The 22,813-nt window shown below is 38.2% G+C and overlaps 1 protein-coding gene across 4 annotated transcripts in view; it reads right to left on the bottom strand.

Annotated features, from left to right (window-relative positions):
* pbx4 (pre-B-cell leukemia transcription factor 4) overlaps positions 1 to 22,813 on the bottom strand; it is a 37,312-nt gene that overhangs the window by 4,508 nt on the left and 9,991 nt on the right. For 2 of the 4 annotated variants that reach the window (XM_079878294.1, XM_079878293.1), the window contains 4 exons: positions 5,565 to 5,809; positions 4,702 to 4,892; positions 4,446 to 4,581; positions 2,201 to 2,357 (listed from right to left, as the gene is read on the bottom strand). In XM_079878294.1, coding sequence (XP_079734420.1) covers positions 2,201 to 2,357; positions 4,446 to 4,581; positions 4,702 to 4,892; positions 5,565 to 5,809 — 729 coding nt within the window. The remainder of the gene's footprint in view (positions 1 to 2,200; positions 2,358 to 4,445; positions 4,582 to 4,701; positions 4,893 to 5,564; positions 5,810 to 22,813) is intronic. The other 2 variants (XM_079878295.1, XM_079878296.1) reach the window with 1 other exon arrangement.

Raw genomic sequence — 22,813 nt, 5'->3', positions numbered from 1 at the left:
AAGCCACATTCCGAAATTCAAGACTGCCATGATAAACAGTTCAACTGTTTACGTTGACTAGAGACGACAGAACAAAACAGGTGAACAACGGGAAGCAACAATCAAGTATATGCTTTGTGGACTGGTCCTTTACATGAAGTTGTACAACTCAACATCCTACTTCCTCTCTAGATGATGTAATGCATTGTTGGTAAGCTGGCTGCAGGATGTAAAACAGGAAATGTGGAGGTGAGGCTTAAAAAAATGTATGTAGTGACGGAGAATTGTTAAAAATGACAATACCAAGTTAAATCACCTACCTTCTCCGTTCTGCTTCCTGAGCAAATAGAGGTTCAACTACACTAACCAAGTGTGTGTGTGGATGTGTCACATGTGAATATGAAAATTAAACGACAAACATGAAGCCAACATAGCATTGATAACTCAGGCAAAGCCAAGAAAAGAGGCTATGTTAGTTATCAACAGAAAGACAAATATTTAGGGGGTTACCGCCACAGGTTTAGAGGAAAACAATCATGCAGAACCAGAAATGAAAGTGAATGTTCATATGGCCAGAGGCTAAAGTGGGCGGCATGATCGAAACCATCATGAGTTACTTTTGTGATGGAAATTTTATATAAAAATAGATCATTTAACAACAATGTGGTCATGTCTATCTATATTTCGACAATCCAATTCTGATTAAATACTTCAAATCAAGGGATTCCCAGAACTTTTTTCAGCCAAACCCATTTGACCTAAAATAAGCATCCTCTGAGATAGTTTGAGACCCAAAAAGGAAAATCCTCTCATCATTTACTCGCCCTCATGACATCCCAGATGCATATGAATTACTTTCTTCAGATAAACACTAGGAAAATAATCCATCTTCTGTGAATCCATATAATGCAAGTTAATGGGTCCCGCTTGTTTGACGCTTGAAAAAAACCACACACAGCGATTGTGACTGTAATCCAAACGACCACAGTGGATGAATCAATGTCTTCTGAAGCCAAACGAATGGTCTGTGTAAGATAAATACTAATATTTGTAACTTTTTAAATCATAAATCATTGCTTTCGGTCTACTGTCATACAAGCATTCATGAGGGAGACATTATGATACATGACGTAAGTGCGTTGTGAAGATCACGTGAGAAGTGAAAACAGAGGACAGTCATTTCTCGCACTAACTTCACAACACAACACACTTGCGTCATGCATCATGACGTCTCCCTCATGAACGCTCGTATGACAGTAGACTGGACGCAATGATTTAGTATTTTTCTTTCACACACCTACCGTTTGGTTTCAGAAGACATTGATTCATCCACTGTGGTCGTATGGATAACCGCCATGATCGTTGTGTGTGGGGTTTTTTTAAGCGTAAAACGAGCGGCACCCATTCAATGGCATTATGTGGACTCACAGATGGATTATTTTCCTTAAAATGAGAGTGAGTAAATGAGGGAATTTTCATTTTTGGGTAAACTATCCCTTTAAGTTAATATTGCAATAATTTAACAGACATCTTTTTAGTAAGCATTTTATTTTGATTGTAATCAAATGAGTAGCCTTTTTTCTCTGTAACATGATGGATGCAAAACAAAAGACAAGATTACTCATAACAAATGAACACTTTGGCCATGAATTCTGCCTGAATGAACCTCGTTTGAAGCAGTTTTAATATATACACACATATACACCTGTGACCGCACATCAACTGCCCTCTAAATTCGTTATTAATGTTGCGACGATGTTTGATAGCTGTAAACTAAACTCTGCTTCAAGTTGTGCCTAACAACACCCCTTCATAAACATTTCTGCTGTCGGGTGTTGTGTACCATTATACCGCCCCGGTCTAAAGAAAATAGATCCGTGACGGCTTTTCCTGCAGATGTTTACAAAACATTTGTTGCCTGGATACAATCGGGTCGACTTTACAGCAGCGCAACCCAGAAAAACAACATCTAAATCTTTAATTCCCAGCAAGTGCATAGTGCAAATACCAACAAACAAGCATTATCTGTATGACTGGAGAACAAAGAAAGATCTTATGATGGGAAGACAAGAATAGACTGGACGACAGGAAACATCAGAAGTGAAAACGAGAGATGTAGCGTGAGAAAATAGTCTGATGAAATGCAAGAGTGAGATTGTGATAAGCTCAGTGTGGTTTTACTGTCTGCTAGAGATGATGGGAGGGCTGCTGTGCACTTTACCTGAGTTGGGTGTTGCTGGAGAGTTTGCCTGGCTGGCATGTGCCGACACATTGGCAGCGTCCACGGCTGTTTTAACGGCGTACAGGTTTGCTTCCTCCTGGAACTTACCAATGTTCTTCTTGTACCGAATTCTCTTGTTGCCAAACCAATTCGAGACCTGAAGAGAAACCACTCCAATTAGACAACAATTTCATCACAGTGAACGACAACTAACAAAACACTACCCAGTCCTACAGAAAAGGTTTTCATTTTTTTCATTCATCTTTGAATGATTCTGACACAGATTCAAGCTTATCCCAAGATAAACTTACTCTATGCTGAAATTCAACAGCTGCATGAAAATGTATTTGTACAGCGCTGCCCTTCCTTCAGATGCCACTGCATAATGTTCACTCAACTGCATAGTTTACTGTTCACTGCTTGAGGTCAGAATACTTTTTAAACAAACTAATACTTCTTACTCACCAAGGATGCAGTTGATCAAAAGTGATAGTTTATAAATGTCATAAAGACATTTATGATGTTACAAAACATTTTGGTTTCAAATAAAGTATATTCAAACAATGCTGTTCTTTTTAACTTTATTCATCAAAAAATCCTGAAAAAATCCTAAAAAAAAAAATATATATATTAGCAGAACGGCGGTTTTCAACATTTATGATAATAAATGTTTCTTAAGCATCAAATCATATTAGAATGATTTCTGAAGGATCGTGTGACAGTGAAGACTGGAGTAATGATGCTGAAAATTCAGCTTTGATCACAGGAATAAATTACATTTTATAAAATATAACAGAAAAACAGTTACTTTAAATTGTAATATTCCACAATATTACCATTTTTCCTGTATTTTTGGTCAAATAAATGAAACCCTGGTGAGCATAATAGAAACTTTAGTTACCCTAACTATTATTATTTTTATTAATATTTTTGCAAAGTTCCCTGTGTCCGTGCTTCCTATGCCTCATTTCATTGGAAACTTTGAATAAGACTTCTTTTCATGCAAAACCATTCTGTGTGATATCAAGTAACAAAATCATTATTCATTGGCGGGTTTCATCAAAATGTTTCATTATGCCATTATGTAGCTAGCTATCCATATATCTAATGTCAGCTGTACATGATCGCTGTAGCTTGTCTGATCACACAAATTCTAGCTAACGTTAGATGCAATGTTTCCTTCTATTGTGAGTAAAAATGTCCTCACTAGTCCCATATCAAACAGAAAAGTGTAAAAGAAGTTGCCAACTAACTTTTAAAGCTGTTGCTGTTTTAGTTGTTTTGACTTCACACCAGTTACGTGGGAGGAGACAGAGCTGTCAGAAAATGTTTCCAACTTGTAATTAGGAGTTCAACAAACATGAGCGGTTATTACAAGTGAGGAAACTTGTAATTACGGTAAGTCTGTCATGATGTGAACACAGCACAAGTTCACAACTCAACTCTGCAGTTGTGCTTAAAGGGATAGATCACAAAAAAGGAGGACAATTCTCTCTTCAATTACTCACCCTCATGTCGTTCCAAACCCATAAGACTTTAGTTTATCTTTGAAACAAATGAAGATATTATAGCTTCCGTTTACTATATTTGATGTGCTCTATGCATGTGCGTTGAACAATGTTTATATGTGAATAAAAGCCTAAATGCAATCTGTTAATCATATAAAAAGCACTCAATTCATATGGATTACTTGTAAAATCTCTTTATGGACGTAGTGAAGTGTCTAAGTTTGGTTGGGAAAACTTTCAATGGAGGACAGAATCCTCTTTAATAAAGGTTTTATCCTAAAATATCTTCATTTGTTTATCGAAGATAAATAAAAAAAGCGTATGGTTTTGGAATATGTGGGTGAATACATGATGACACTGTATACGTGCAAAAAAGCGCTCATCTTTGCAATATGTGCAACATCAATAGTTACCATCAATAACTACTCATTGGAACGGAAATTATGAAGCAGAGATTATGATCTGTATATGCTGTTGAGCTTTTCTTGTTGTTTCCTGATACTCAGATGCTAGCAGCTGCATTATGGACATGATGCAACGTTAACCTTAATGACTTTAACAAGGTTTTCATAAAATATAGAAATTATGCCATTAAAGTTGCATAGTTCAGTTAAGATAAAAATGGGGCAGAATAACTAGTTATTTTCCAGGACATTCAGATATTTTTCTTACACTCCATTATTGGAAAACTGGATTACAAAATTCCAGATTTTGCAGTAGTCCATGCGTGGCCTTACCTGAGAGACAGTAATCCCACATTTCTTGGCCAACTCTTCCTTGGCTTCCTCACTGGGGTAAGGGTTGGACAGGTGAGAGTAGAAGTACTCGTTCAGCACCTCTGTGGCTTGCTTATTGAAGTTGCGTCTCTTACGTCTGAGGACAGAATAAGTGGAGAAATCAGGCGAGTGTTTCATTGATACGAGGTTAATAATAATTAGTGGACTAGTGCACAAGACACCAAAATTAACTTCTCAATCCTAAAGAGACACGCACCTGGCATCGAGGAAGCGAGAGCGGAGGATCATGACGGCCTCACAGGTGCTCTGCTTGAGCTGCATCTGGATAGAGCTGAACTTGCGGTGGATGATGGCCACCATGCGCTCGATCTCTTTGGGTGAGATAGGCCGTGTGCGGGACTGTTCCCTCAGCAGGTTCATCACGTGATTGGTGAACTCACTGCAGGCCTGTTATCAAACAGAATGCAGGATCATTACATATGTACAAATACACAACGTTAAAAATGCGATTTTTTAAAAGTTTCTTATGCTCACTAAGGCTGCATTAATGTGATCAAAAACACAGTAAAACGGTTTTGCAAAATATCATTATATTTTAAATGTATCAAAATATCAATATCAGTTTGATGCAAAGCTGTATTATCAGCATCATTACTCCAGTCTTCAGTGTCACATGATCCTTCAGAAATCATTCTAATATGATGATTTGCTGCTCAAGAAACATTTCTCATTATCGTCAATGTTGAAAACAGCTTAATATTTTTTGCGGGAACCTTGATACATTTTTTTTTCCAGGATTTTTTGATGAATAGAAAGTTCAAAAGAAAAGCATTTATTTGAAATATTGAAGACAATTATAATGTTACAAAAGATTTCTGTCACTTTTGATCAATTTAATGCATCCTACTAATTTCTCTCAAAGAAAAAAAATCGTACCGACTCCAAACGTTTGAAGGGTAGTGCAAATATGTATATGAAATAAAACATTTCTAGAAAATATAATTATCTGCAGGATATTATAACTTCCCTCCCATTATCACTCCACCAAAAAAATGACACAAACCCACAAATACTTTCTGAAATCAATTCACAAGGGCCAGGTAGGCGTCTGATTCCCACCTGTTCATATTTCTCTAGTTCGGAGTGGTAGATCTGGCGGATCTGTGCGAGTTTGGCTCTGTAGTCGGAGTGCTCGATGCTGCCGTCGTTGGGTGATCCTCCAGCCGCTGCTGCAGCTGCGGCCGCTGCCGCTGATCCGCCACCCTTCTCGGGCCCAGACACACCCTCGGCCAGCAGCATGTTATCCAGACGCATGATCTGGGGGTCCGGGGGGTCCTCCTCCTGTACGCCTCTGATGCTCAGCACTGCAGAAGACAAAACTGAGCTTTCAGAAACTGGTCACATCACACCATGTTGAATTAACGGTATTTCATTCCCTATGCCACAGAAACTGGTAGTACTTCCAAATTAAGTGTGCAATTTGTGGTTCAGCCAGCAGAGGGCAGCATGGTACCTCAGTGGCAGGGGTCCAATAATAGGAGAGCATGTGCTGTCACTATAAGCACAAGCAGCCATAAGTACACACCTCTCGGGCACTGAATTAAAACAAGACCTCTGTCAACTTCCTGCTATGGGCCCATCGCTCACACACCTATACGAGCACAGTCTACACTCCTGTACATATGTACACGTAGGGCCGGGCAGTGACTGAGGGCAAAGTGTAATAAAGATAACTTACAGAAAAACATGAGCCAGAGGGTCTTTGTCTTTCCCTAGGCCAGTTTCACGAAGTCTTAGTGGTTTGCGAGACTGTGCTAGAAATGCCAATTCCACATCAATTCACATAAAATGTCTTCTTTCTAAGTAAGGCCCTGTTTACACCTGGTATTAAGACTTCTGCACTGATTTCTTTGAGGAGAGGATCTATGGGCGTGTAAATGTATGGGGCGGGCTTTTTTAGATCTTTTGATCCAATCGACAAAATAAAATGCAATTTACATCCAAACACGACCGGAGACGATGGTAAAACAGACGGAGAGCATCAGCGTTTGTTTCTGCTCTGACAGTCGCAAGACCAGCTGAACGCTGCGAGTGTGTGTTAGAAATCAGGAATGGTGAGAGAACATCGTGCTTGGTACGTTTTTCGTCTTCAAAGCGAACTTTCCATCTGGCTAGCGCACTTCCCATAATGTTTACTCATTAGGTCAGTATGCAGAGAGCATACCTTTTCTCGGCTGTTTCGACCACATGAGCGTTTACACTACGAAAGCACTCCGGTCTAATGTGTTTGAGTGGACAAGCTCAAAACATTTTAGACGCCGTTTACATCTGTATTTATTGTCGTCCACTTGTGATCCGATCGACCCAAAACACATCTTAATACCAGGTGTAAACAGGGCCTATATATAGAAAAGGTTTATCTGTATTAAAAATAACAGGTATTTCACAAGTGAGCATGTATGTATGTATGTATGTATGTATGTATGTATGTATGTGTATATATATATATATATATATATGTATATGTGTGTGTGTGTGTGTGTGTGTGTGTGTGTAATATATATAATTTTTTATTTTTTATATATATAATATCCAAGCTTCCATTTCTCTACAGCAAAAGTGGATGGGAATCAGGGACAGTCGTGAACACCATTCCCTTTCATTGTATGGGGAGGAAAAAAGCTTGGACATTCTGCTAAATGTGTCATTTTGAACTTCAAGCAAGCAAGAAAAAGAAGAAGAAAAAAAAAAAAAAAAACTCGCAGGCAATTGAAACAACAGGCAATTGAGTGAATAAATGATGATTCACCAAACTATTAACATTACTCAAGGGAATCTCTCAATGTGCATTTCCAGTAGATATTTAGGGTGTCCGCTCCAGATGTGATTCATCTGAGTAGATCCAATAGGGCCTGCACTAGTGCGCTGGGTTTGTTCTGTTTGTGAACTGAAGGAGTGAGAAACTTTCAAAACACAAACAGTGCAAATAAAAGGTCATTTGATGGAAATGATCTGTGGATGTTCTGTCTGTACCATCCCCGCTGAAATCAAAGCTGTATTTCCCATCCTCCCTTTAACTGATAACACATTTAATGACTTCAGCTCTTACCCTCCCCCAATAACAGCACAGAATTTGTTTCCAGCTCTCCCTCTTTTTTCCCCCCTCGTACTTTTTGAAAACTTTTTCTTTCCCTTGGCAAGCGCTCTTTTTTTTCTTGTTCTCTCTTGCCCCTTCAGGGTCCCTCCACTCAGGTCCTCCCTCTTTCTTTCTCTCCAAGTCACATTCCATCTTTCATTTCTCCCCCTCTCCGAGCTCAGGAATGCAGCAGACCCAGCCGCCTGAACTAATGACCCCGATTCACCATCCCTCCCTCTTTACCTCTCTCTTTTTCAGCCAGCAAAACTCCCCAAAGTCAAACAAAAAGGAAGAACACTTTAAGTTTGACTCTAGGATCATTTCTGTGACTAACACCAACAAAGTGTGAGCATAATGTTGTTTACATGTGCGCTATGAAGGCACACTATTTATTACAGGGACAATAGAGAATAACACTCATGCAATAAGATTTCATGCATTCATTTGACTCTTCCTGCTTAGGCTGTAAAACAAAAAAACTAATTATATTTGATTTTTTTTTTTTTTTTCATTTTTATTAAAAGCTTCAAACTCTGCATTTTCATTCTAGCAGTACATTTCAATAAATATATTTAAATGACTATTCTAATAAAACAAAAGAGAGAAAAACAAATCTGTTGACTTATTTCTATTCATTCTGGTGGTAAATTATTTCAATAATTATAATCAAACAAAAGAGAAAAATAAATTGTTTTTGTATTTCTATCAAACTCTTCGTCATTCATTCTGGTGGTAAATTATTTCAATATTTATAAAACAAAAGAGAGAAAAGCAAATCTGTTGACAAATTTGTTTCTTTCTTTTTTTACTTTTTATTTAAAAAAATATTAAACATTGATTTGAAATTGAAATTGATATTGAAAAAAAACTGATTTTCATATCTATATATATCTATATCTATCTATCCATCTATCTATCTAGTATCTATATATACACACATATACATACACACTCTTTGAACAGTATCATTAATTTTAGTGGTAAATTATTTAAATAATTATTAACATTTTTGTAAGGTATTCTCAGAATTGCCATAAAGAGTGCTATAGTGCTCTGCCTCTTAGTTTTCCCTTTCACGTCAACCATTTTCAGGTCAGAGCAACAGTTTGAAAACAGATAGAAAGATAGTTAAACTGTAGACATGTTTATAGCTAGCTATCAATCACATTAGGTTTAATTGTACATATAATATGACATTACTGTCCTGAAGAGTTTAGGTTTGTTAAGTGCCATTGTAACAAAATGTACGCTTGTAATACGTGCTTGTGTAATGTGTCTGGCCAAAACTCAAAATGCACCTCTGTTGTCCTGGATTGTGACCCAGACTCACCGTGTGTGTGTGTGTGTGTGTGTGTGTGTGTGTGTGTGTGTGTGTGTGTGTGTGTGTGTGTGTGTGTGTGTGTGTGTGTGTGTGTGTGTTATGATGGGTGAGGGGAGGGTTGTTGTTTTTACGACCACAGCCCCACAATCAATAGAGTGAAATTTACCACCTCCCTAAAGAGTATCACCCACAATATCCATTACGAGCTCTGCCTCCAGCCGAATCCCTCAAGCATACAGCCTTTTCTTCAGCCTAATTATCTCAATTAAGCTGTGATTACTGATAATTACACAAATAACCCACAACATTCGGCACTAGATGATATGGACCCCTTTAAATTTCTAACACCCCTTTATATTTCAATTTATTACCAACCTTGACTTTAAAACCCATAATAATGTATCCACGAATAACGTGGCGATTTCACTACGGCTGGATACGTTTTATAATAGCTTGGCGGTAAACGCTTACAGCTACATTCTGAATCCTCACCATATTAACCAGAAAAGCCACTGCATCTTAATGTTTGTACGGCTTTAAGAAGATTAATAAAGCCAGCCTGTTAAATCTTTCAATTAGCACACTTCATTAATACAAACACACCGCCATGCTAATGAGATAATGTACATTTTAATGCGCTGCATCTGTCCAAGTTGCACTAATATCCTTCCATTAAATTTATGAATGATCGACGCCAATGCGCGCCCCTCCCGTTCGAAGGGAGGAATTCCCTCATTTGTAAAGGATCGGTGAAAAAACGTGCAGGCAGGAAAAAAGCGCAAAGGGCCGAGTGGAAAAAGCCAGCAGCCGTCCAGGCGTTAGCAGACAGAGCTGGCGAGTCGTATGAAATATTCAGAGCGCCCAGCTGGGTTCGACTGCATACATAATCAGGCGCAGAACGCGGCCAGGTACGGCACAGGTGATGAGTTAAGCGCAGACAAAGGTATTGTGTTCACTGCTGGAAGCAGTACATTAATGCTGCCATTTTCTTTGCATTACTGGAGAAACAGTCCATCACGGCTGTGTTGGCTGCCTTTGCTCGGGCCTCGTCTGTCTTTTTCTCTGTACCTCTTAACGCATTCTCTCTCTCTCTCTCGTTCACCCACCCTCCCTCCTCCTCCTCCTCCTCCTCCTCCTCTGGCTTGGGCCGCTCTCCCGTCATACCCCGCCTCCTTTTCTCTCCGTGCCCCCAGCCACCTCCCCCCATCCTCTGTTCTCCATTTCAGTCGAGTTCTCCATGTGAGCCGCAATCCCTCATGCTGTCAGCCCCCCCTCTACCACTCTCTGTAGACAGACAGGATTAGCATTTTAATTGCATCAGCTCCCTTGGGTATTCTCAGCCTTTCACTGGGAGAGCGCGAGGGAGCAGAAGGGGGGAAGAGAAGGTAAGGAGAGAAAAGAGGAGAATTGTGGGGGGAAAACTGCAAAAAGGAGTCACAGGAGGAGATAAAACAGCGAGGAGGAGAGCAGACAGAACGAGCAGGAGATGGAAAAAAAATAGAGGGGGCAGGGAGGCCGAGGCCGAGAGCGAGAGAACGGGAAAGGAAGGGTTTGGACGAGTTGAAGATGATCGCGGTGGGCTGCAAACGAGTGTGGGGCGACACTTAGGAAATGACAACGCTCTGACCGCAACAGCCAATAAATCAAAAGGAGGAAGGCGAACACGACGGGGGAGGGATCAGTGCGCGCTGAAAAGCACGCCCACATGGACGCAAACAAACATGCTAACCTGAGAGCTAAGTGGGATGTAAATAAGGGGAATGTATCTTCAAAACAAAAACGACTGCAGTGCCATTAGTCGAAGTGAAATACGAGGGTCATTCCTGCTTTGCAATACGTTTTCAGGTCCACATCACAAGCATGTCTTAATGTACAGTGCAAATATTCTCCAATCTATAAAAATATTATAACATTGTTTTATTAGTGTCAATTTATACACTACCAATCAAAAGTTGTTTTTAAAGAAATTAATACTCAGCAAGGATGCATTCAATAGATCAAAAGAGTAAGTAAAGACATTTATAACAAAAGAACCTTATCGTTTTGAAATTATTCAAAGGTATTTCCACAAAAATATTAAGCAGCACAACTGTTTTCAACATTGATAATAAGAAATGTTTATTAAGCATCAAAATCATCATATTTGAATGATTTCTGAAGGATCATGTGACACTGAGGACTGGACTAATGATGCTGAAAAATCAGCTTTGCATCACAGGAATGAATAACATTTAACAATATATTCAAATAGAAAACAGTTATTAAAAACAAGGAATGCAAAAAGTGCTGCGCGGGGTGTACATTTATTATCCCGGGGCTCTTTTGGCGTAGGGATGGTTCAAGCTCATAAAAATAACAATCCGAGGCACTTGAGTAAATTGTTTAGAAAAATATAAAAAGCCTTTATTCCTTCACGGCTTAGGTATTTTAAAAACAGGTGACAAGCAACGGCACACCAATGCGTTGCGGCTAATCAGCCTTCATCGATATTACGGTTTTTACTGTATTTTTAATAAAATAAATGCAGTCTTGGTGAGCATAAGAGTCCAAAACATTTTTATAAAAAATATCTTACTGACGGTAGAGTACGTTTTTATCCCCCTGCCTCCTCAATATCAATTTTGATTTCATAAACTTTTGTAATATTCCTTTAACTGATGTTTTATGGTATTAGTTGGTGATAAAGTGACAAATCAACAAAAATATAAAAATAAATACAAAATATAACTCAAGATGACTCCCTCACCCATGCTCACTGTAAGACCCTCACATCTTGATTTGGTTATGCACTTTGCTCATTTATTAAGTGCATGAGCTTGACCAAAGCCCATTTCTGAAACTTCTAGAAATGCTTCCTGAAATTATAACACATGCATATTAAACTTGGAGTTCAAATGGTGCTGCATTACAGGAATAACAATCCGAGTAAACGTAGAGCTTTTTAAGCACATAAAAATGTAAGTCGCATTCCAACTTGCATTATGAAGACCTGCAGCTGTGTTGTGGGTAAAAGCTAGTAAAAGAGCCCACAACAAGCGCTAACGTTGGAATCAGCGCTGAACAAACAACCTAAATAACAGGCTTACGGACAGCCAGTGCATAGTGCTGGTAAGCTATAAGGGTTAATTGTTCTGAGAAAATTAGCAAAATCACTTAAGCAACTTAACCTCCACACGCCACACGACCAGAGAGACGTTAATTTCCAGAAACCAAAAGAAATCGAACATGACGACACTTCAGAGAATGTGTCGGAGTACAGTGTGGACAGATTTGTGAAGGTTTCTCGAGAGAAACTACGAGAGGGCATCTTGAGTGAGTGCCAAGGTGGTATAAAGCTGCAAAATCCACCAGTATGTTCCTGTTGTAAGCAGCTCAGGTTAAGCAGCGTCTGCGGGGCCTATTTATCGGCGCCCAGTGGCGCGCACCTGGTGGCTCGTCCTCTGACATGCGCGCAGACCTGCGTTCACGCCCTGTGAGGAGCGGCCATTGGTCAGCGTCAACACAGGAGGATGTGATTAGGGTGTGAACAGCGCTCCTACCTTAGGCAAACATGCCGCCTGCTCCAACTTGTCATTTATCAGCTCTTAATTAACTCAACTAGCGTTTCATAGACCCAAGCGGCGGTACAACAGGCTTCGCTAGGCACGCAGGGACCGGTCAAACAAGATCACGCAGGTGAGAACACACACCATCCCACCTCCGCAAGCTCGACACGGTCAGGTGAAACATCGCACAGGGGACAAAAGAAGCCTCTGCGGATGACTTCACTCCGGGAGGAAGAGGAGGAGGAAGGCGGCTGTTGCTGTGGCGATTCGTCCTAGCGACACGCCCCCCTCTCGCGCGCTTTCCCTGGCTCATCAGCGCAGCTGCCTCCTGTGCTAATTAGCACCGCCTCTTAAGGAGCTCCTAAAGACCTTGTGAAAAATGAACGCTCATTTGAGAGGTCGTTAATTTGCACTGTTATGCAAATTAGGTGGCAATTAAGCAATAGATCAGAGGCGCAGCTCCCATTTATAACGAGCGAACGAGAAATATGACAGAGGCAAACAGGGCCGGGGAGAGTGGCGGCTGGCTGCACTGAGGGGGAGTGTAAACTAACCTTCGCCCACTGCAGCTCAGGCTGACAGACACACAGACAGAGCACTGCATTGTACCATGTGTGTACAGGTGAATGGCACAGCATGATCAAGTAAGACGACGAGACTACCACAAGCTGCAGCGCTGGAGTCTGAAGCATTCAACTGCATCACCTAGTGCTCTTCATGCAACCATAAAACTACATTTTTAATGTAATTTTTGCCCTTTTATTATTTATAGGAAAGTGAAAAGAGGACAGGATATGTTGGAGAAGAAAGGGGGAGGGGGAGGAATAGGTAATGACGCAAACCAGATTGAAACTTCTGAGTTGTTTTACACATGTTATGAAGTTGCAAAGGTATTTTAGATGGTTGTTTACTAGCCCAAGTCAAAAGATCCTCAATGATAGTCTTAAATATGGTCTTTTTCAGTGTACACTAGTGTTCAGAAGTTTGGGGTCAGTATGGTTTGTTTTTGAAAGAAATTAATACTTTAGTTCAGCAAGGACACATTCAATTGATCACGTCACGGTAAAAACATAAATATTACAAAAGATTTCTATTTCAAGTAAATGCTGCTTTTGAACTTTCGACTCAAAAATTCCCACCAAAAAACAGCCTACAGTCTTACAAACATTTACAAACTGAATCATCAGGGCTGCCAACTCTCACGAATTCACCGTGAGACTCACGCAATTGTCACTTTTTACACGCTCTCACGCAACACAGCCATTTTCTCACGCAGAGAAAAATCACAAAGCAAAGAGGACACTGACACCGGCAGACAAGAGAGAAGGTTACTATTGATATAAAACAAATTTTCAGCTCTCAGATTCTGTCAATTTAATTACGAAATTCAAACAATAAACACCATTTTGGCACTTGTAAATGTGACGTGACAGATCACTGACAGATCTCAGTTCAAGCGGCACGTGAACCGATCATCTGTTACTCTTTACTACTAGTATAATAGTAAATAAACACGAATGATCAATAGAGAATTTGAAAGCAACAATTCAACTTACCGAAATTCAATCAAATCGATCGGTCAGTGTTTTTCAACTGCGGAAAGAGGTCCAAGAACAATACGTCACGTAACGTTACATTTACCTCAGGAAAGCCATTCAATGACCATAGCACATTAGTTGGACTTAAAAAAATTGCTATAGAGAAGTATTTTGCTAAATATGATAACTATATTACATATTTATTATATTTTTACCTATATAATTAAAATATTATAATGTTGTTATTATAAAAAAAACATTTCATTTGAGATGTTATTTTTAACCTTTAATAATAATACCAGCTGACAGGGCTCTGTATGTTTACAGCATTAGGGGAGTGTTTTTTTTTTTTTTTGAGAAATATTAACATGTATCTACTGTACCTAATATTTATCCAAAGGAATCGATATTGAATCAAGATCAGAATCAAATCACAAAAATTCAATTGAAATTGTGAAATTTGTGTCAAGCAATAATAAAAACAGTAGCATACCAGTCATTGTACCATGTAAACATTGTGTTGTCACTAAACTTAATAAAATTGTTTAGTTACCAAATGTTTTGACAATCACAATACACTTATTGTGATGCAAGTTTTTTTTTACATCCCCCCATTTTATGTTATGTTATGTAACATTTTCACTGTTTACAAAGGCAGGGCCTGCCATGTTGTCTTTTTGGCTTGTTGTTTCTGATTGCACTTTAACCCCAAGGGGGAAATCCAGAAAATTAAAACAAATAAAAGTTAAAACTTGTTTTGAACAATTTCTTTGCCATCTGCAGATTGATTTTAATTACGAAAAAAAAAAAAAAAAAAAGGATTTAAATCGTAAATCAGATTTTTTGTGAAAAAATCTGGGATACTTTTTTTAGGCCATATCGCCCAGCCCTAACAGGAATACATGATATTTTAAAATGATTTCAAATTATAATACTATTTTACAATATTACTGGTTTACTGTATTTTGAACAAATAACTGTAGCCTTGGTGAGCATAAAAGACTTCTTTCCGAATTATTTAAAAAACAACTTAAGTCTAAGGATTTTCCCCACCCATTTTTATCGTAATGTTACACTGCTTACAAAAAGTAATAATCGCAACCAATATTGAAGGTATCATTCAAGTCTGCAGTGCAATTGGTTTAAGACATGTTACTTGTCAAAGGTTAATACTTGGGGTAAGTGGTTTGTTCAAATCCCTAACCCTACATTTGAGCCTTAGACACCCCCACTAACTAGCCGTGTGTCCATCTAGAGCGAGTTTGTATTAACACCTTCGCGTGAGACAAACAGATTATTGTAGCTTAACAAAAGGCCAATGCCTCAATCCAAATGGTATGCGTAGAAACTTGAAACTCCCTCCCTCGAGAGAAGCTTAAAGTGAAAGAAGCTCGGAGCAAACTCTGACAGATCACCCCTGCTCAAATCCCTTCTCCAATCCCTTCTCCAGTGCTCTAGATTAGTCACAGACTGCAGTGAGGACCTCCACACAGGGATGGAAGCCTCCCATCAATTGCAATTAATCCTTAATTAGTCTGGATTAGGTGTAGGGCTCTGACTCTCTACACCCCACCAAAGCCACGCCAGCTAATGTAATCCAGCTGAGGCCACATTTACATATCTTTAATTAAAGAGACACGGGCTTCTTTCAAACACTGCTCTCTAGACCAGCACACTGAGGGACATCTCCATGAGTTTTGACACACCGCAGATAAATACGGCTGTCGCTCCTCTTTTGAGCGCTTAATCCCAACACAAATTTAGGATGTTTAATAGAGCGAAAACTACACTCTACTGAACTGAATTCTGATCCTAAAAATTTAGAAAGTGGATGACAAAATTTGTCCACATTGTGCTTGAAAATAAGAATGCAACATTTTTTGTTAGTATTATGAGACTTGGTCATAATTGTTTTGTATTATTTTGTGATAAGGATAACAGCATTCAAAATCCATTAAACATCTGATTGTAAAATGTTTCCGGATGAAACTGAATATTCAGAGGAAATATTCAGTACATAGCAGTGGGTCTCAACCAGTGGAACACCTGGGCCTCAAAATGACTTAAAATGATTTAAGGTGAATTTAAGGAACAAACAACAAAAAAAAGATATACTGTGTGTATACTAATATATATATATATATATATATATATATATATATATATACATACACACACTTGTACATAGACACACCCAGTAGGGGTGTAACTGTTCAAATTACTCACAGTTTGGTTTTAGGGTCACGGTTTCGGTACGGTTCGGCATGTGCCATGTTCTCGGAAAAAAGTACTATTGTCAAATAAAAAAGAAAATAAGCAAATAATTTTCAGGTATCTAACAGTAGTTGTCAGGTACAGAACTTAAAGTAATCAAATGTAAAACAACATTGCATATAATCTTAAATTTAGGAAATTAAATGTAAGAAATTAAATCAAGATTAATCTTTAAAGTTACAAAAGCTAATCAATCAAGAGCAGTGAGAGATTTCTTTGTGTTTTATTGTTCGATTAACATTAACACGTAATATGCATGACGTCACTGTTTTCACAAATTCGCATTTTTGTTGTTTACATGGAGACAGTAAAAGCATCGTTTTCAAAACCTTTCACTTTGAATCCCGCTTTCAAAAACGTGAGTTTTTAGACCCTCAAAACGTGGTTGCCACGTAAATGGCCAAGACGCATACATAGTTGTCGTGTAAACATACCCTGTGGCTTTCCGTGTGCTTCTCACAGCGCGTGCGAGTCCTCTTTTGTGTCTTCTTGCGCTTGAATGTTTAAATTAGAAAGGCTTAAATGAGTTTAAACACCGTTAACAATGTGTGCTGTTGAGGTCTCACCTGCGCAAGTGCTAATTCAAAAACCAGCGTAAATGACTGGTGACATTAAAGCATATGGCAATCGCATTGAACAAATTTTAGGGGAAGCCGGAATGCATATCCATCGTACACGTTATTTTCAACAAACCATAATATAAATGGTTTGTCAGATCGTCGTCAGATTTGAGATGAACCCCAGTACAAGTGCATGTCGAACCGTGGGTGGAGAAAGGTATGGTTTGATTTTTTACAGAGAACCGTTACACCCCTATAATACACACACATATATAATTTGCACTACACTAACAGGAGAATACATCAGTATGTTTCTAAATATGAAAAATGTTGTTCATTGAAATTTGAAAATAAACGCTTAAACCCTCGCTCTGAGTTTGAATGCTTTGATGTCCACATGTTCATGTTCAAGAAATAATAGTGTCTGTAGCATTTCAATCATTAAGAAGTGGCCAAATATTAAAGATTAAGTGGACATTTGAATCAAATGTTGTTTGGCCAATATTAAACAAATATTTGGTCATTCTGTTAAGTGTAATAACACTCATCACCAGACTGTTGGCACCCTTTGCAGGTATTTGTTATAATACGTAATGTATACAAGTTGATTGTTTATAATAATTATGTGTATTACAACAGTGTTGTTCAATAAAACCATAAGATCACTTGCTTTTGATACTTTATTTAAACCAATTTTTGTCTCATTATTATTATTATTATTATTATTATTATAATATGCATTTCAATTCATTTTAAAGCCTACTTGGGTCTATTTTTATTACCACAAAAAAAAAAACTATAATAACTGAACAATTACATGATTACCAAAATAATCATTAGTGAGCCCTAGATTAGTTAATGTGCCTGTATTGTTTTGCGTTTTGTGATTTTCAGACGAATAAAAGACTTTCCAGTCATATTTTCTCATTGAAGATTTCTTAAATATAGTGTTTCTTAAAAATATCGTCTCGTTCTCATGAACACAATACTGTGCATCGTCTCGTGAGCCAAGCGTATCGTCCAGTAAATCACAAAGTTTTGGAAAAGCAATGGGGCCTTTGGATCCTGTTGTGAACAATGGTAGGCACTGGAGTCAAAAAGGTTGAGAACCACTGGTCTATAATGCTAATGCTTCATATGATTTCCCCCCGTATTTACATCTATGGGCACTGACGTCAGCAGAAATGTCGCTGCAGACACATGCAAATTGCAAAGCATAAAATTACTGCATTTTGATGAAATGAGAACATCACATACTGATGAATTGTGCACAATAGGACCAGGCACAATCATTTAGTAAATAGGGTCAATTAAGATTTCATGTCATCTTCAAATTGCATTTTCCAATAAATTAAGCTATTAGAGCAGAGGAAGTACTTGGCTGATCAACTCAAAAGGCCTGGACGCATTTTAAACGTTTCCTTGCATTCACAAGTGCACCATCCAATTTTGCTTGTCCAGTCCTGAGAAAAGGCTTGATTCCTCGAGGAACAACGTAATGAGAGGAAAGACGCTCAGCCCACACAGCATTAGGACACAGCCGAGTGTTCGGGGTGACGCTCTCTCCCCCCCACCATTCTGGACCTTGTGATGGGGGGGAAGGGGGGCGCCTGTCAGGGCCAGGGGTCTGTGTGATATTAGCCGTCTGCCAATCCGGCGTGGGGAATGGACACAGAGTAATTACTGCTGCTCTTACTGCCTCATCAATCTCTCTCTATCGCTGTCTCTCTCTCTCTCTCCCCTCTCTCCCCCCTTCACACTCTATCTTTCTCACTCCTAGAACAGAGGAGAGAAAAACAGATTGAGTGACAGAGCGCCACACAAGAAATGTCGAATGAAATGGAGGGGACAACCAAATGATGATGTTCGGGATGCTAGTTTCATACGTTTGGCTGCTATAAATATGTTGAAAAGAGTCATTTTTGCTGTTAATTCTGAGGCCAGGTTGAACGCTTCAGTCACGGCGCACAAACGTTTAGTTTGTTAGAGTAACGGTTCATCTGAGTTCATCTCTATTGCAGTTTATTTAAGTTGTAAAAAGTCTCACACTCCACTGGCTCTTTTACCCATAGGCCTGCAGGCTCTGCCTCGTAAAACGAGTCTGAGATTTCCAACAACTCATAAAATTTTACAAGAGGGTTCAAATTAAGGTCTTTCAAAAATGAATGATAATTAAAAAGCCTTAATTAGGTCTTTGACCGACCAGACTGAGAAACTGGAGTTATGTAGATCATGATACAGGCTGGTTATAAACAAGGATTTGAGTCCATTTTCCAGAACCAGATGAGCTCGTTCTAGCACTACATGCATCTACATGGAAACCATCTACAAGTTTTACACAATAGCTTGATGGCAAAGATTTTCAATACTTGGAAAGGCATTTGTTGGTGCCAAACAGTTTGAGCACTTTGAATAATTTGCTACTTAAACTGACAGGATAAGTTACCAATCAAGCCAATCTTAACTAAACTTCACCTGACATCTCCAAATCATGTATCATGTAAAATACCACTAAGGCAAGTTTATATGTTTGAACAGTGGCCAGTTGGAACTTAAAACTTTTCTTATGACCACTCTTATGTGGTCTAGTTGCTAGTTATTAGAAAAAAACTACAAGTAAAATTGTAAAAAGTACTACAAGAGACCAGAAACGATTATTTCATGGAAACTGGAAACATATGGGAAACGCATCATAACTCACCAGTGCACTGGAGAGATACTGGACATTTTGTCCTTTTAAAGCCTATTAGACAAGGTTTTATAAACCATTAACCACATTCAGACATTAAAAAATAAAACTCATATTTAATTCATGCAGTGCTAGGTTTATTTGAGGCCATTGCATTCTTAGTCCTGCCGAATCATGTATTTGTTTCTGGGATTTTAATAGCAGAAACGCACTAAGAGTAAAGTTGACCTGGCCGGTTCTTCTGGTAGGTACTCTACAAACATCACATGACTTCGCTATTATGAGCTATTAGCAAGGGAGTTAACAGCTGTGGAAATGCCAAAGAGATTCAACCATAAACCTTCTGCAACATGAATTCAGAATTCAAGAGTTGAACTAAGCTCTCTGTCTGAACAGAATGGAACAATTCGGTTCAATATGTACCTCAACAGTAAGAGAAGGACACAAAAGAAAGTGCTTTTGGGTGGTTGGGTAACCTGCAGTCTGACATGATACATTTAATCTAAAACTGTTCTGAAGTTCTTTTTTTCTGTTAATAATTGATCATGCAATTTTTTACATTATATTGAGAGAGGACATGAGATATTTGTTCCTTTAAGATATATTGTTTACACAAAAGCACTATGTAAGTGAACTGCAAAAAAACAACAAAAAAATACACTTTTCCCTTTGTACGTACATTAGGATCTGAGACCACTAGTTAAAATTGTTCTAATATTGAATTCGGTTATATTATCTACAATCGAAAAGTTAATTTGGCAAATTAACCTGAATTAACATTTCAGAAAGGCTATGAATTCTGTGGAAGTTTGGGTAAAACCTGGTGTTATCTGCAGTAACTTGAGAATGATCAAAAGAGCATCTTGTGCTTCAACAGAAGCAAGAACACATGATCAATAATCACAAATGATTTTGTTTGATTTTTTTTTTTTACTTTAATTTGCAGCTGAAACAATTGTTTGAATCTCAGATTTTCACTGTGGTTTATTATCCATTGCTATATACATTTTAAGCTAAAACCTTCATGGTGAAGAAAAAAAACTGTTCATGTACATGTTTCTCGTCAACTACCTATAATTTTATTGGCCACGCTTCATTTACAATTCAAAAACCTGTAAAAACAGAACGTACAAAAGCTTGTGACCTCTGCGACGAGCTGGATCCAGAACAAAAGTCAGGGTGACGGAAAGGGTGAGAATCAACTTGCTGCAACCATTTTTCTTTTTTTAAGCCGATGGGGGAGGGACAAGAACGAAGAGACAATTGGCTCAGAAACCTCATCTCTCTCTCTTAATTTGTTTCTAAGGAGATTAATTAACAAATCTTACATTTCACGCACAGGAAGTTTATGTTAAACAGATGGGAATATTCGGGTTGGGGGGGTTAGTGTGACTTGCATTTGAGCAGAACATTTCCTTAACAATAAAAAACAATCTTCCCAACTGCAGCAGCACTCCGAGGAATTCAATGCCCCTCCCCCACTCTTCCCTAACCCTCCCCTCCACCTCCATTACCATATCAAAGCCCCGAGTTCAGAGCAAGACTTCTCTTTCAAGAATGGAAGCAAGGCATCGGGAGGGAGGAGGAGGAGGAGAGGACAAGACCGCAGCGGCAGGGAAAGGCCTGAGCTCCAGCTCGCTTTTATCCCTGCTGTTCGGTGTAGGACAGAGAGAGAGTGAGACAGAGGCAGACACACCGAGACTGTGGAAAACAGATGTAAAGACTACTGATCAGCACTACAATCATGTGCAGTAGAGGAGGCTGCCTTCTTTAATTCACATTCCAGAGGCAGGAGATAAAAGCAGCGGGGAGTCTTGGAGAAAAACAGTGCAGGTATAATATATATATATATATATACACACGGAGCAGGGAAGGAGGTGGGGAACGTGCTGATCACCATGATGGACACCATCCACCACACAAGTACACTCAGAGGCCTGTTTAGACAAAGTCCAAGCAGATTTTAAAGCAAAACAATACATCTCTTCGAACTCCATCGCACAGAGTGTGAAATATTGGACTGCGACAACCCTGTGCTTGTTTTCAAATGCTAAACTGACTTTAGTAAATGTTTCGATCTCACCGATCACTCAATAACATAGATAAGAACTGTAAGGAATCACATTCTACCTAACGTTTATGGTTTCTTCTCTCCTCCCCCCATTTTACTGTTGCACAAGACAATTTTTTTTATCAAAACGCATACAGCGAATAAGACTAAGCATTATTCCTATTGTAATACAAGAACGTTATGTTTTGTTATCGATTTTGGATACAATATTCCTTAATCTTCCTAATGGTTTGAATTTTTCTAATTGTTTTTGGTCTCCATTAAATTATATTTATTTAAAGATTCGCCAGTCAACAGAAGCACAAGAAATGCTTCAAGAGTATTTTTGAACTTCATGGGATCAATGTAGAACAGTTTTTCATTATGAAAACCATTTGGCTTCATTTTTAAATAAATAAAAATCATAGATATAACTTTTTGTAAATAGATTTAGAATTTTTTATTGGTACCTCACATTTCAATTAATTTATCCGATTTATGCATAGATTTGATTTAGTTTACAGTTTTATTTCTTTTCCTATTTGACTGCAGAAGATAGGTCTCGAAGAAAAAAAAAATCATTTAATTAAATTAAATTTAAATTTATTTAATTTAAAAAAAATAAAATAGAAAAAAAATACACAAATTAAATAAAGTTTTTCAGGTACAGTAGCCTAGGTTTATTTAACATGTCTTGTTCACTACAGAAATTTAACCAAAAGTAAAAAATAAAATAGTAGTCTTCACTAGATGGAATATAAATTGAGTCTTTACTGTTAAATATAAATGTATTCATAATGAAGATACAAAAGTGATTCATTAAAAACAGTGAGTGATTTTCTTTTTTCTTATTAAAACAGCTTTTAATATTTTTATAGTTTATTAGGCTGCTGTCCCTTTAAGAACAAATGCATAGATCTACTATAAATGTTACACATCTGATTTGCTCCCAACTGTTTGTGTTCACGTAGGACACAACAGACAAGCGCAATAAGCTGTGAAAGAGAACTGAACTCAGGATCACGTGCATCTTTGGCTGTGTCCGAAGTCCTTTTTCACACTCTAAGCATCATTAACTTTAAGCAGCACTGCGAGTTTAAAGAAGTGTAACACAGAAAACCGATTTTTTTAATTTGTGAATCGGCGGCAGATAGAATCACAATTCATATGTGAACTTATTTTCCCCCCACCCCTAATAGATTTCAGACAAGATATTACTTTTATAAAATATATGTTAAATATATCATATAAAATA

This window comes from Squalius cephalus (genome assembly GCF_949319135.1).
Source record: "Squalius cephalus genome assembly, chromosome: 1".
NCBI classification, from domain to species: domain Eukaryota; kingdom Metazoa; phylum Chordata; class Actinopteri; order Cypriniformes; family Leuciscidae; genus Squalius; species Squalius cephalus.
Note: the sequence above shows the minus strand (reverse complement) of the source record. Positions and strands in the feature narration are given on the sequence as shown.